This window comes from Salvelinus namaycush, unplaced genomic scaffold, assembly GCF_016432855.1.
Source record: "Salvelinus namaycush isolate Seneca unplaced genomic scaffold, SaNama_1.0 Scaffold25, whole genome shotgun sequence".
NCBI classification, from domain to species: Eukaryota; Metazoa; Chordata; class Actinopteri; order Salmoniformes; family Salmonidae; genus Salvelinus; species Salvelinus namaycush.
In genome coordinates this window covers 354,538-369,537 of record NW_024059341.1, presented here as the reverse complement: position 1 = coordinate 369,537, position 15,000 = coordinate 354,538, and the positions used below count along the sequence as shown (strand labels likewise).

Sequence of the window (15,000 nt, the reverse complement as noted above, 5' to 3'; positions counted from 1 at the left end):
AAAAGAGAGAGAGAGCTGACCCTGTCCCATGATCATCACCAGAGTTGTGGACTCGAGTCACACATTTGCTGACTTTAGACTCAACTTGATAGAAAATAAAATAACTTGAGACTTGACTTGGTGCCTCAAGACTCGGGACTCGACTTTGACTTGAGACCGATGACTTGAAATTATCTGACCAGGTTTTGTAACTTTTTGTGGCACAGAGTCTCAGTGGATTACACTCCACGCAGCCAGAGACAGGATTACACTCCACGCAGCCAGAGACAGGATTACACTCCACGCAGCCAGAGACAGGATTACACTCCACGCAGCCAGAGACAGGATTACACTCCACGCAGCCAGAGACAGGATTACACTCCACGCAGCCAGAGACAGGATTACACTCCACGCAGCCAGAGACAGGATTACACTCCACGCAGCCAGAGACAGGATTACACTCCACGCAGCCAGAGACAGGATTACACTCCACGCAGCCAGAGACAGGATTACACTCCACGCAGCCAGAGACAGGATTACACTCCACGCAGCCAGAGACAGGATTACACTCCACGCAGCCAGAGACAGGAACCGCAGCATGTGTTGTAAGACTCATCACTAGTTAACACACCAACAGTCATAATTATGGCTAATCCCTGCCCAATTCTACAATTTCTCCTGTTAAAATTGTATTTTGCACCTAACCTTAACCTTAACCCTAACCTTAACCACACTGCTAACCTTAACCCTAACCTTAACCACACTGCTAACCTTAACCCTAACCTTAACCACACTGCTAACCTTAACCCTAACCTTAACCACACTGCTAACCTTAACCCTAACCTTAACCACACTGCTAACCTTATGCCAAACCCTAACCTTAAATTAAGTAAATTTTTTCCCAAATGTTTCTGTTGTTGCCAGTTTTAACGTTGTGACTGTGGAATCTGAGTTTATTGCTGTTATCTAGTGGAAACCCTGTCCCATAGAAGTTGGAGGGGGAGGAGTGTCAGTACTTCCTCAGTTGTCAGAGTCATGCTGCCCCTGACATACACACAGTCTCTTCTCACAAACATACTCTGTTCTCACACACTGTCACACACTCTTTCTCACACACTGTCAGACACTCTTTCTCACACACTGTCACACACTCTTTCTCACACACTGTCACACACTCTTTCTCACACACTGTCAGACACTCTCTCACGGCTGAAATCACTGCTGTCTGTTGCTCTATCCAAACACAGGAACAGGGACAGGAGCAGAATGACTGTGCTTTAGCCTGGCGGAGGGGAAAGTTTCCCTCACTGGGCAGTGAACAGTCAGAGGACACACTGGGACTACTGTACTGGACTACTGTACCACTACCACCCTCATGAGGAATGAAGTGACAGGAGAGAACAGACAGCAGGACAGAGGTGAGACACACTTTTCTCTCTAACTATCTGTCTGTATTCATTGAGTATGTTTGAGTTCCACTTTGTCTTGAACTTATGCTGTGTGTTTGTGTCCTACTCTCTCTCAGTTCAACTTAATTCAGAGGGCTTTATTGGCATGGGAAACATATGTTTACATTGCCAAAGCAAGTGAAATAGGTAATAAACAGTGAAATAAATAATAAAACATGAACAGTAAACGTTACACTCACAACAGTTCCTAAGGAATAGAGACATTTCAAATGTCATATTATGGCTTCATGCAATTACAGTGGTCTCTCTCTCTCTCTCTCTCTCTCTCTCTCTCTCTCTCTCTCTCTCTCTCTCTCTCTCTCTCTCTCTCTCTCTCTCTCTCTCTCTCTCTCTAAAATGTTTACTGAGTGTGTATCACTCGTGTGCAACTGGAGTGTGTGTGTTTTGTGAATGTTTATCAAACTACTTTCAGCCTTACTCTTCAAGAGGGGAAAAATGTAGACCTCTCACTCTGTCTCTCTCTCTCTCTCTCTCTCTCTCTCTCTCTCTGTCTCTCTCGCTGTCTCTCTCTCTCTCTCTCTCTGTCTCTCTCTCTCACTCTGTCTCTCTCTCCTTCCCATCTGAGGACATAGGCAATAAAAGAGATCAATGGATAATGTGTGATCGTTGGACTATGATTTGCAGTAGATAAGTGTGTGTGTTTCTCTGTGTTAGCCACTGTACTGTAGTGAGGGGATCTCTCAGCTGTAGTTCAGTCACAGACACACAGGCGTGTGTTGTTCCAGGGGGTTAGGCTAAACTTAGAGCCCCCTGTCTGTCTCATGTTACCCCTGTCCCTCACTGACGTCCATTTCACACACGCTTACCCCACAGCCTTACAGTTGAACCCATAGCCCAGCTATATAGGTTTGAGGTTTATGAAGGTTCTTAGGCTTCATATTGGCATCAAAAGTTCTGTAACAATGGTATTCTATTGATCTAGAATCCCAATTAGAATAATGGTGCTAACCTGGAGGGCAGTTTAAAATACATCTGTGTCAGTTTTTCTGACTCTGCTCTTCTCCATTGCTCCTCATTGACATCCATGAACTGTTAACCTCTTGAGTAGTTTAGAATGTTCACTGTTCTGCTGGCAGCAACGTTCCATTACAGAATGCCACGGAATGAGAATGAGTTAGTGTGTCATTGTGATGTCATCAAATTGATTGTATTAGAACATTCCGCAACGTACGGATGACATTTCCTGATCATGCTTCCCTACTACGGAACTGAAAACACCTTACATAAATGCCGTATCATTTCTGCAAACGTATCTTTGAATGTAACAACGTCTAGCTAGATCAACAGCAGCCAAGGTGTCTGGAGGGCATTGTGACTTACTCTACATTAGAATCAGATGATTGATTTGTTCTATTAAAATCCCCAGCGCAGCTGTGACATGATGATGAAGATATGGGTATAAATCCTCTGTTGGACAACAGTTTGTCGTTTTAACATGCTGTGTAATGAGGAGCTCAGGAGCCTGCCTCCCAGGGGCCTCTCTATTCCCTATAGTGTAGTGCACTACTTTTGGTCAGGGCCGATAGGGCTTTTGAACAGATAGAGCTCTGGTCTAAAGTAGTGCACTACATAGGGAATAGGGTACCATTTGGGAGTCAACCTGCTCTATTAGATCTCTCTGTAATGTGTCTGTCGGTGTCTGGAAACAGAGTGTTGTTTCTCCTGTAAACAGCCTCAGGCTGTTTACAGCTGTCTGACTCACAAGACACACTGATTCAATCAAGACATGGCCTTTGTCCTTAATTGCACCTTATTCCCTATATAGTGCACTACTTTTGAGCAGGACCCATAAGGCTCTGGCCAAAAGTACTGCACTACATAGGGAATAGGGAGCCATTTGGGACTCAACCGTGGATGCCTCAATGGAGTGACCGGTGTTGTTTCTAGAGAAGGAGCGTCTTCATCCTCGTTTTCTTCACTTTAGCATGGACATAATAGATGACAGAGAGAGGGAGAGAGAAGTGGAAAGTAGGCAATGAGGGTTTTATTAGTCATGCCCTACCTACCCCATTCCTTTCCCCTACACTGTTCAAATAGAAAGACTCAAAACACCATCATTGTGTACTGAAACCATGAAAAGTAGTGAACCTAAGCTGAGGTCTTTGAATGTGAACCCCAATGTGTGTTGATACATACAGTAGAATGTGGTTTAAAACAGAATGGAAGTACTCTGAAACAGCACTGCGGCAGACATTTGAATTAATCACAAGGTACACTCTGGTAACATTGGTGTTTTTTAAGAGAGTGGTGAACTTGTGAAAACACCTTTTGAGGGTTTCAGAACATGTAAAAGGCAGCATCAAATTACACAAATTATTTTCCAGACTGTCTCTCTCATACATTCATTTCCAGTGACACATTTTATAAATGTATTGAGATTAATAGACAGAGATGGCATATTTGTCCACAGTTTGCGGAAATATGTTCAAATGTTAAAGAGGACACAGGAAATGTAATACTTTTCCTAGGGTAGGCAATGGCAGTAATTAATACTACATCTGCCAGGCTCATTGTGAGGTTATACATCATGTTACATTCACAATGTTTAGGGTTATGTAAGGTAACATATAGCAGAGATAACAGGTTCAACTTATGGTAGAGATAAAATGTCCAACTTATGGCAGAGATAAAATGTCCAACTTATAGCAACGATAACATGTCCAACTTATAGCAGAGACAACATGTCCAACTTATAGCAGAGACAACATGTCCAACTTATAGCAGAGACAACATGTCCAACTTATAGCAGAGACAACATGTCCAACTTATATCAGAGATAACATGTTCAACTTATATCAGAGATAACATGTTCAACTTATAGCAGAGACAACATGTCCAACTTATAGCAGAGATAACATGTCCAACTTATAGCAGAGACAACATGTTCAACTTATATCAGAGATAACATGTTCAACTTATATCAGAGATAACATGTCCAACTTATAGCAGAGACAACATGTCCAACTTATAGCAGAGATAACATGTTCAACTTATATCAGAGATAACATGTTCAACTTATATCAGAGATAACATGTTCAACTTATATCAGAGATAACATGTCCAACTTATAGCAGAGATAACATGTCCAACTTATAGCAGAGACAACATGTCCAACTTATAGCAGAGACAACATGTCCAACTTATAGCAGAGATAACATGTCCAACTTATAGCAACGATAACATGTCCAACTTATATCAGAGATAACATGTTCAACTTATAGCAGGGATAACATGTCCAACTTATACCAGAGATAACATGTCCAACTTATAGCAGAGATAACATGTCCAACTTATATCAGAGATAACATGTCCAACTTATAGCAGAGATAACATGTCCAACTTATAGCAGAGATAACATGTCCAACTTATAGCAGAGACAACATGTCCAACTTATAGCAGAGACAACATGTCCAACTTATAGCAGAGATAACATGTCCAACTTATAGCAACGATAACATGTCCAACTTATAGCAGAGACAACATGTCCAACTTATAGCAGAGACAACATGTCCAACTTATAGCAGAGATAACATGTCCAACTTATAGCAACGATAACATGTCCAACTTATAGCAGAGATAACATGTCCAACTTATAGCAGAGATAACATGTTCAACTTATAGCAGAGATAACATGTCCAACTTATAGCAGAGATAACATGTTCAACTTATAGCAGAGATAACATGTCCAACTTATAGCAGGGATACCATGTCCAACTTATAGCAACGATAACATGTCCAACTTATAGCAGGGATAACATGTCCAACTTATAGCAGAGATAACATGTCCAACTTATAGCAACGATAACATGTTCAACTTATATCAGAGATAACATGTCCAATTTATAGCAGAGATAACATTTACAGCATAAAGCTGGTATGTGCGTGACAATATGAATTTGAACCCGGGTCTCCTGCTTGTCAAAACACTGTCCAAAACACTGACTCAGCCAGTGTTCAGACTTAACTGCTGTGATGAACCACCCTTGTTACACTGAGCACATGGGGCCCTATTCGGACTTGTGATATACAGACTTAACATGGACTTGAGTCAATAAACATTGGCTTTAAAAAATAAAATAAGTCCATGTTAAGTCAACAGATCTCAAGTCTGAATAAGACCTCCAACTTTATATTTTCAAAGCTTTATTTAGACAGATTAGAAACATGACAACACAGAGGAGGAGTGAACGTGGGAAAAGCAGAATCAAACCTCTGACTTGTGGAACAGTAAGATAGCACATTCCTTCTGAATGTTACCCACTCAATCACATCTCCACGTGCCATGTGAGAAACTAGTGAATCCCATTGAGTTAAAGCCTGAAGACGAATGTTTAGGTTGAAGACCATGCTGCCGTGCTGTTCAGAATTCTCCTTATCTCCGGCATGGAGATGGAGAGAGGGCATTCGTGGCAGGACTCGCCTCTAGACCACTCTATGGTTTAGTGTAAAAACAGGCAAGTTTGCAGGTGCCTCCCCTATATTTTGGTCCATGAATCCAGACTGGTGAGAGAACACCAAACATGCCAAGAAAGTGTGCGTCAATGAAAATGTGAATACAAAATGTTATCAAATCGAAGAACAAAACAGAAAAAGGAATTCACTCAACAAGAACATGTGTTCTGTGTAGCATTTCAGACGCTAATGGCTGCTATGCTAGATGCCAAGGCAAGCTGCAATTTTGATTCAATGATCATTTATTTGTTTTTGTTGCAAATGAAGGCCTGCTTTTTAATTAATACTGCATGCTTGAGTTTATCAACAGGCCATATAAGAGAAGGGAATAAACAATAAGAGAAGGGAATAAACAATATGAAAATGGAATAAACAATAAGAGAAGGGAATAAACAATAAGAGAAGGGAAAAAACAACAAGAGAAGGGAATAAACAACAAGAGAAGGGAAAAAACAACAAGAGAAGGGAATAAACAACAAGAGAAGGGAATAAACAACAAGAGAAGGGAATAAACAATAAGAGAAGGGAAAAAACAACAAGAGAAGGGAAAAAACAATAAGAGAAGGGAATTAACAACAAGAGAAGGGAAAAAACAACAAGAGAAGGGAATTAACAACAAGAGAAGGGAAAAAACAACAATAGAAGGGAATAAACAACAAGAGAAGAATAAACAACAAATAGGAATAACAACAGAGAAGGGAATAAACAACAAGAGAGGGGAATAACAACAAGAGAAGGGAATAAACAACAGAATGGAATAAACACAAGAGAAGGGAATAAACAACAGAGAAGGGAATAACACAAGAAAGGGAAAAACAACAAGAGAAGGAAAAAACAGAGAGGAATAAACACAAGAAGAAGGGAAAAAACAACAAGAAAGGGAAAAAACAACAAGAGAAGGGAATAAACAACAAGGGAAAAAACAATATGAAAATGGAATAAACAATAAGAGAAGGGAAAAAACAACAGAAAGGGAAATAACACACGGAAGGGAAAAACAACAAGAGAAGGGAATAACAACAAGGAAAAAAAAAAGGAACAAAATATGAAATGGAAATAACAACAAGAGAAGGAATAAACAAGAGAAGGAAAAAACAACAAGAGAAGGGAATAAACACAGAGAAGGAAAAACACAGAAATGGATAACAACGAAAAGAAATAGAAGGAAACAATAAAGAAGGGAATAACAAAGAAGGAAAAAACAACAAAGAAAGGGATAACAACAAGAAGAAAAAACAACAAGAGAAGGAACAAACAAGGGAAAACAAATGAAATGGAATAACAAACAAGAGAAGGGAATAAACAATAGAGAAGGAAAAAACAACAAGAAAAGGGAATAAACAACAGAGGAAGAAAAACAACAGAAAATGGAATAACAACAAGGGAAAAAAACAATATGAAATGGAAAACAATAAGAAAGGGAATAACAATAAAAAGGGAAAAACAACAGAAAGGGAATAAACACAAAAAGGAAAAAACAACAAGAGAAGGGAACAAACAACAAGGGAAAAAACAATATGAAAATGAATAAACAAAAAAGGAATAAACAATAAAGAAGGAAAAAACAACAAGAGAAGGAATAACAACAAGAGAAGGGAAAAAAACAACAGAGAGGGAAAAAACAATAAGAAAGGGAATAAACAACAAGAGAAGGAAAAAACAACAAGAGAAGGAAAAACAACAAGAGAAAGGGATAAACAACAAGAGAAGGAATAACAACAAGAAGGGAAAAAACAACAAGAGAAGGAATAACAACAAGAGAAGGGAAAAAACAACAAGAGAAGGGAATAAACAACAAGGGAAAAAACAATATGAAAATGGAATAAACAACAAGAGAAGGGAATAAACAATAAGAGAAGGGAAAAAACAACAAGAGAAGGGAATAAACAACAAGAGAAGGGAAAAAACAACAAGAAAATGGAATAAACAACAAGGGAAAAAACAATATGAAAATGGAATAAACAATAAGAGAAGGGAATAAACAATAAGAGAAGGGAAAAAACAACAAGAGAAGGGAATAAACAGAAAAAAAAACAACAAGAGAAGGAAAAACAAGGGAAAAAACAATATGAAAATGGAATAAACAATAAGAGAAGGGAATAAACAATAAGAGAAGGGAAAAAACAACAAGAGAAGGGATAACAACAAGAAAGGGATAACAACAAGAGAAGGGAATAACAACAAGATAAGGAATAAACAAAAGAGAAGGAAATAAACACAAGAGAAGGGAATAACAAACAGAGAGGGAATAACAACAAGAGAAGGGAAAAAACAACAATAGAAGGGAATAAACAACAAGATAAGGGAATAAACAACAAGAGAAGGAAAAACAACGAAAGGGAATAAACAACAAAGAAGGGAATAACAACAAAAAGGAATAAACAACAAGGGAAAAAAAAGGGAAAAAAAAAAACAAACAAAGAAGGATAAACAAAGATAGGAATAAACAACAAGAAAGAATAACAACAGAGAAGATAAACAACAAGAAAGGAATAACAACAAGAGAAGGGAAAAAACAATAAGGAGGAATAACAACAATAGAGGGAAATAACACAAGAGAAGGAATAAAAACAAGAGAAGAAAAAAACAACAAGAGAAGGAAAAAAACAACAGAGAAGGGAATAACAACAGAAAGGAATAAACAACAAGAAGGGAATAACAACAGAGAAGGGAATAAACAACAGAGAGAGGATAAACAACAAGAGAAGGGATAAACAACAAGAGAAGGAATAAACAACAAGAGAAGGGATAACAACAGAGAAGGGAATAAACAACAAGAAAGAAAAAACAGAAGAAAGGGAATAAACAACAAGGAAGGGAATAAACACAAGAAGAAGAATAAACAACAAGAAAGGAAATAAACACAAGAGAAGGGAATAAACAACAAGAGAAGGGAATAAACAACAAAAAGGGAAAAAACAATAAGGAGTAAGGGGAATAAACAACAAGAGAAGGGAATAAACACAAGAGAGGAATAACAACAAGAGAAGGAAAAAACAACAAGAGAAGGGAAAAAACAACAAGAGAAGGAATAACAACAAGATAAGGGAATAAACAACAGATAGGAATAAACACAAGAGAAGGGAATAAACAACAAGAGACGGGATAAACAAAGAGAGGAATAACAACAAGAAAGGGAATAAACAACAAGAGAAGGGAAAAACAGAAGGGAAACAACAAAGAAGGAAAAACACAAGAGAAGAATAAACAACAAGAAAGGAATAACAACAAAAAGGAAAAACAACGAGAAGGGAATAAACAACAAGAGAAGGGAAAACAACAATAGAAGGAATAAACAACAAGAAAGGGAATAACAACAAGAAAAAAGGGAAATAACAAAAGAAAGGAATAAACAACAAGAAGGGGAAAAAACACAAAGAAGGAAAAACAACAAGAGAAGGAATAAACAACAGAAGAAAAACACAAGAGAAGGGAAAAAAACAAAAGAAGGAATAACAACAAAAAGGGAATAACAACAAGGGAAAAAACAGAAGAATAAACAAAAGAAAGGGAAAAAAAACACAAGAGAAGGGAATAACAACAAGGGAAAAACAATATGAAAATGGAATAAACAACAAAGAAGGGAATAAACAATAGAAAGAAAAAACAACAAGAGAAGGGAATAACAACAAGAGGAAGGGAAAACAACAGAGAAGGGAATAAACAACAAGGGAAAAAACAATATGAAAATGGAATAAACAACAAGAGAAGGGAATAAACAATAAGAGAAGGGAAAAAACAACAAGAGAAGGGAATAAACAACAAGAGAAGGGAAAAAACAACAAGGGAATAAACAACAAGGGAAAAAACAATATGAAAATGGAATAAACAATAAGAGAAGGGAATAAACAATAAGAGAAGGGAAAAAACAACAAGAGAAGGGAATAAACAACAAGAGAAGGGAAAAAACAACAAGGGAATAAACAACAAGGGAAAAAACAATATGAAATGGAATAAACATAGAGAAGGGAATAAACAATAAGAGAAGGGAAAAAACACCAGAGAAGGGAAAAAACAACAAGAAGGAAAAACAACAAAGAAGGGAATAACAACAAGGAAGGAATAACAACAAGAGAAGGGAAAAAACAACAAGAAAGGGATAACAACAAGAGAAGGGAATAAACAACAAGAGGAAAAAACAAAGAAGGAATAAACAATAAGAGAAGGGAAAAACAACAAGAGAAGGAATAACAACAAGGGAATAAAACAATTGAAAATGGAATAAACAACAAGAAAGGGAATAAACAATAAGAGAGGGGAAAACAACAGAGAAGGAAAAACACAAGAAAGGAAAAACACAAGAAAGGAAAACAAGGGAAAAACATCAAAGGAAAAACAACAAGAGAAGGGAATAAACAACAAGAGAAGGAATACAACAAAAAGGAATAAACAACAGAGAAGGGAATAAACAACAAGAGAATGGAAAACAACGAGAAGGGAAAAAACAACAAGAGAAGGGAAAAAACAACAAGAGAAGGAATAAACAACAAGAAAGGAAAAACAGAAAAAAACAAAGAAGGAAAACAACAAGAGAATGGAAAACAACAGAAAAAACAATATGAAAATGGAATAAACAATAAGAGAAGGGAAAAAACAACAAGAGAAGGGAATAAACAACAAGGGAAGGGAAAAAACAACAAGAGAAGGGAATAAACAACAAGGGAAAAAACAATATGAAAATGGAATAAACAACAAGAGAAGGGAATAAACAATAAGAGAAGGGAAAAAACAACAAGAGAAGGGAAAACCACACGAAGAAGGGAAAAACAACAAGAAATGGAATAAAACAACAAGGGAAAAAACAATATGACAATGGATAAAAAAAGGAATAACATAAGAGAAGGGAAAAAACAACAAGAGAAGGGAATAAACAACAAGAGAAGGGAAAAAACAACAAGAGAAGGGAATAAACAACAAGGGAAAAAACAATATGAAAATGGAATAAACAACAAGAGAAGAATAAACAACAAGAGGGGAATAAACACAATAAGGGAATAAAACACAAGAGAAGGAATAAACAATGAGAAGAATAAACACAAGAAGGAAAAAACAACAAGAGAAGGGAAAAACAACAAGAGAAGGGAATAAACAACAAGAGAAGGGAATAAACAACAAGAGAAGGGAAAAAACAACAAGAGAAGGGAATAAACAACAAGAGAAGGGAATAAACAACAAGGGAAAAAACAATATGAAAATGGAATAAACAATAAGAGAAAAAAACAACAAGAGAAGGGAATAAACAACAAGAGAAGGGAAAAAACAACAAGGGAATAAACAACAAGGGAAAAAACAATATGAAAATAAAAACAAGAGAAAGGGAATAAACAAAAGAGAAGGTAAAAAACACAGAGAAGGGAAAAAACAACAAGAGAGAAAGAAACAACAAAGAAGGGAATAAACAACAAGAGAAGGGAATAACAACAAGAGAAAGGAAAAACAACAAGAAGGGATAAACAACAAGAGAAGGATAAACAACAAGGGAAAAAACATATGAAAATGGAATAAACAATAAGAGAAGGGAAAAAACAACAAGAGAAGGGAATAAACAACAAGGGAAAAACAATGAAGGATTGGAATAACAACAAGAAAGGGAATAACAATAAGAGAAGGGAAAACAACAAGAGAAGGAATAAACAACAAGAGAAGGGAAAAAACAACAAGAGAGGAAATAACACAAGGGAAAAAAACAATCTGAAAATGGAATAAACAACAAGAAGGGAAAACAACAGAGAAGGGAATAAACAACGAGAAGGGAATAAACAATAAGAGAAGGGAATTAACAACAAGAGAAGGGAAAAACAACAGAAAGAAAAAACAACAAGAGAAGGGAAAACAACAAGAGAAGGGAAAAAACAACAAGAGAAGGGAATAAACAACAAGAGAAGGGAAAAAACAACAAGAGAAGGGAATAAACAACAAGAGAAGGGAATAAACAACAAGAAACATAAAATGAATAACAATAAAAAGGGAAAAAACAACAAGAAAGGGAATAAACAACAGGAAGGAAAAACACAGAAAGGAATAACAACAAGGGAAAAAACAATATGAAAATGGAATAAACAACAAGAGAAGAATAACAATAAAAAGAAAAAACAACAAGAGAAGGGAATAAACAACAAGAGAAGGGAAAAAACAACAAGAAAATGGAATAAACAACAAGGGAAAAAACAATATGACAATGGTCTAAACAATAAGAGAAGGGAATAAACAATAAGAGAAGGGAAAAAACAACAAGAGAAGGGAATAAACAACAATAGAAGGGAAAAAACAACAAGAGAAGGGAACAAACAACAAGGGAAAAAACAATATGAAAATGGAATAAACAACAAGAGAAGGGAATAAACAATAAGAGAAGGGAAAAAACAACAAGAGAAGGGAATAAACAACAAGAGAAGGGAAAAAACAACAAGAAAATGGAATAAACAACAAGGGAAAAAACAATATGACAATGGTCTAAACATAAGAAGAGAGGAATAAACAATAGAAAGGGAAAAAACAACAAGAGAAGGGAATAACAACAATAGAGGAAAAACAACAAGAGAAGGGAACAACAAAAGGAAAAACAAGAAAATGGAATAAACAAAGAGAAGGGAATAAACAAAAGAGAAGGAAAAAACAACAGAAAAAAACAACAAGAGAAGGGAAAAAACAACAAGAGAAGGGAATAAACAATAAGAGAAGGGAATAAACAACAAGAGAAGGGAAAAAACAACAAGAGAAGGGAAAAACAACAAGAGAAGGGAATAAACAACAAGAGAAGGGAATAAACAACAAGAGAAGGGAAAAAACAACAAGAGAAGGGAATAAACAACAAGAGAAGGGAATAAACAACAAGAGAAGGGAAAAAACAAGGAAAACAATATGAAAAGAATAAAACAATAAAAAGGGAAAAAAACAACAAGAGAAGGGAATAAACAACAAAGGGAAAAAACAATATGAAAATGGAATAAACAACAAGAAGGGAATAAAACAATAAGAGAAGGGAAAAACAACAAGAGAAGGGAAAAACAACAAAGAGGAATAAACAACAGGGAAAAAACAATATGAAATGGAATAACAAAGAGAAGGAAAAACAACAAGAGAAGGAAAACAACAAGGAAAAAACAATATGAAAAGGAATAAACAATAAGAGAAGGGAATAAACATAAAAGGGAAAAAACAACAAGAGAAGGGAAAAAACAACAAAAAGGATAACAACAAGAAAGGAATAAACAAACAAGAAAGGAAAAACAATAAGAGAAGGAATAAACAACAAGAGAAGGGAATAACAACAAGAGAAGGGAATAAACAACAAAGAAGGGAAAAAACAACAAGAGAAGGGAATAACAACAAGAAACGAAAACAACAAGAGAAGGGAAAAACAACAGAGAGGGAATAAACAACAAGAGAAGGGAAACAACAAAAAGGAATAAACAACAGAGAGGGAATAAACAACAAAGAAGGAAACAACAAGAGAAGGGAATAAAAACAACAAAGAAGAAACAAAGAGAAGGGAATAAACAACAAGGAAGGGAAAAACAAAAGAGAAGGAATAACAAGAAGGGATAAACAACAAGAGAAGGGAAAAAAACAAGAAGGAAAACAACAAGAGAAGGAATAACAACAAGATAAGGAAAAAACAACAAGAAAGGAATAACAACAAGAGAAGGGAATAAACAACAAGAGAAGGGAATAAACAACAAGAGAAGGGAAAAAACAACAAGAGAAGGGAATAAACAACAAGAGAAGGGAAAAAACAACAAGAGAAGGGAATAAACAACAAGAGAAGGGAAAAAACAACAAGAGAAGGGAAAAACAACAAGAGAAGGGAATAAACAACAAGAGAAGGGAATAACAACAAGAGAGGGAAAAAACAACAAGAGAAGGGAATAACAACAAGAGAAGGGAAGAAAAACAACAGAGAAGGGAAAAACAACAAGAGAAGGGAATAACAACAGGAAGAAAAACAATAAGAGAAGGGAAAACAACAAGAAAGGGAAAAACAACAAGAGAAGGAAAAAAAACAGAGAAGGAAATAAAACAAGAGAAGGGAATAAACAACAAGAGAAGGGAAAAAACAACAAGAGAAGGGAATAAACAACAAGAGAAGGGAATAAACAACAAGGGAAAAAACAATATGAAAATGGAATAAACAATAAGAGAAGGGAAAAAACAACAAGAGAAGGGAATAAACAACAAGGGAAAAAACAATATGAAAATGGAATAAACAACAAGAGAAGGGAATAAACAATAAGAGAAGGGAAAAAACAACAAGAGAAGGGAATAAACAACAAGAGAAGGGAAAAAACAAGAGAAGGGAAAAACAACAAAGAAAGGGAAAAAACAACAAGAGAAGGGAATAAACAACAAGAGAAGGGAAAAAACAACAAGAGAAGGGAATAACAACAAGAGAAGGGAAACAACAAGAAAGGGAATAAACAACAAGAGAAGGGAATAAACAACAAGAGAAGGGAATAAACAACAAGATAAGGGAATAAACAACAAGAGAAGGTAAAAACAACAAGAAGGAAAAAACAAAAGAGAAAAATAAACAACAAGAGAAGGGAATAAACCAAGAGAAGGAAAAACACAACAAGAGAAGGGAAAAAAAAAAAACACAAGAGAAGGGAAAAACAACACACGATAAGGGAATAAACACAAGATAAGGAATAAACAACAAGATAAGGGAATAAACAACAAGAGAAGGTAAAAAACAATAAGAGAAGGGAAAAAACAACAAGAGAAGGGAATAACACAGAGAAGAATGAACAACAAGAGAAGGGAATACAACAACAAGAGAATGAAAAACACAAAAGAGAAGGAAAAAACAACAAGAGAAGGATAAACAACAAAGAAGGAATAAACAAAAGAGAGGAAAAAACAACAAGAGAAGGGAAAAACAACAAGAGAAGGGAAAAAACAACAAGAGAAGGAATAACACAGAGAAGGGAAAACACAAATGAGGGAATAAACAATAAGAGAAGGAATAAACACAAGAGAAGGGAAAAAACAACAAGAGAAGGGAAAACAACACAAGAGGGAATAAACAACAAAGAAGATAAACACAGAAGAAGGAAAAACAACAAGATAAGGGAATAAACAACAAGAGAAGGAATAAACA

General features: G+C 35.9%; 1 protein-coding gene across 1 annotated transcript in view; it reads left to right on the top strand.

Annotated features, from left to right (window-relative positions):
* Positions 1-1,088: 1,088 nt before the first annotated feature.
* The window catches only part of LOC120039061 (SH3 domain and tetratricopeptide repeat-containing protein 2-like), a 59,281-nt gene continuing 45,369 nt past the window's right edge, over positions 1,089-15,000 (top strand). The window contains exon 1 of the mRNA XM_038984587.1: positions 1,089-1,397. Coding sequence (XP_038840515.1) covers positions 1,355-1,397 — 43 coding nt within the window. The 5' untranslated portion in view covers positions 1,089-1,354. The remainder of the gene's footprint in view (positions 1,398-15,000) is intronic.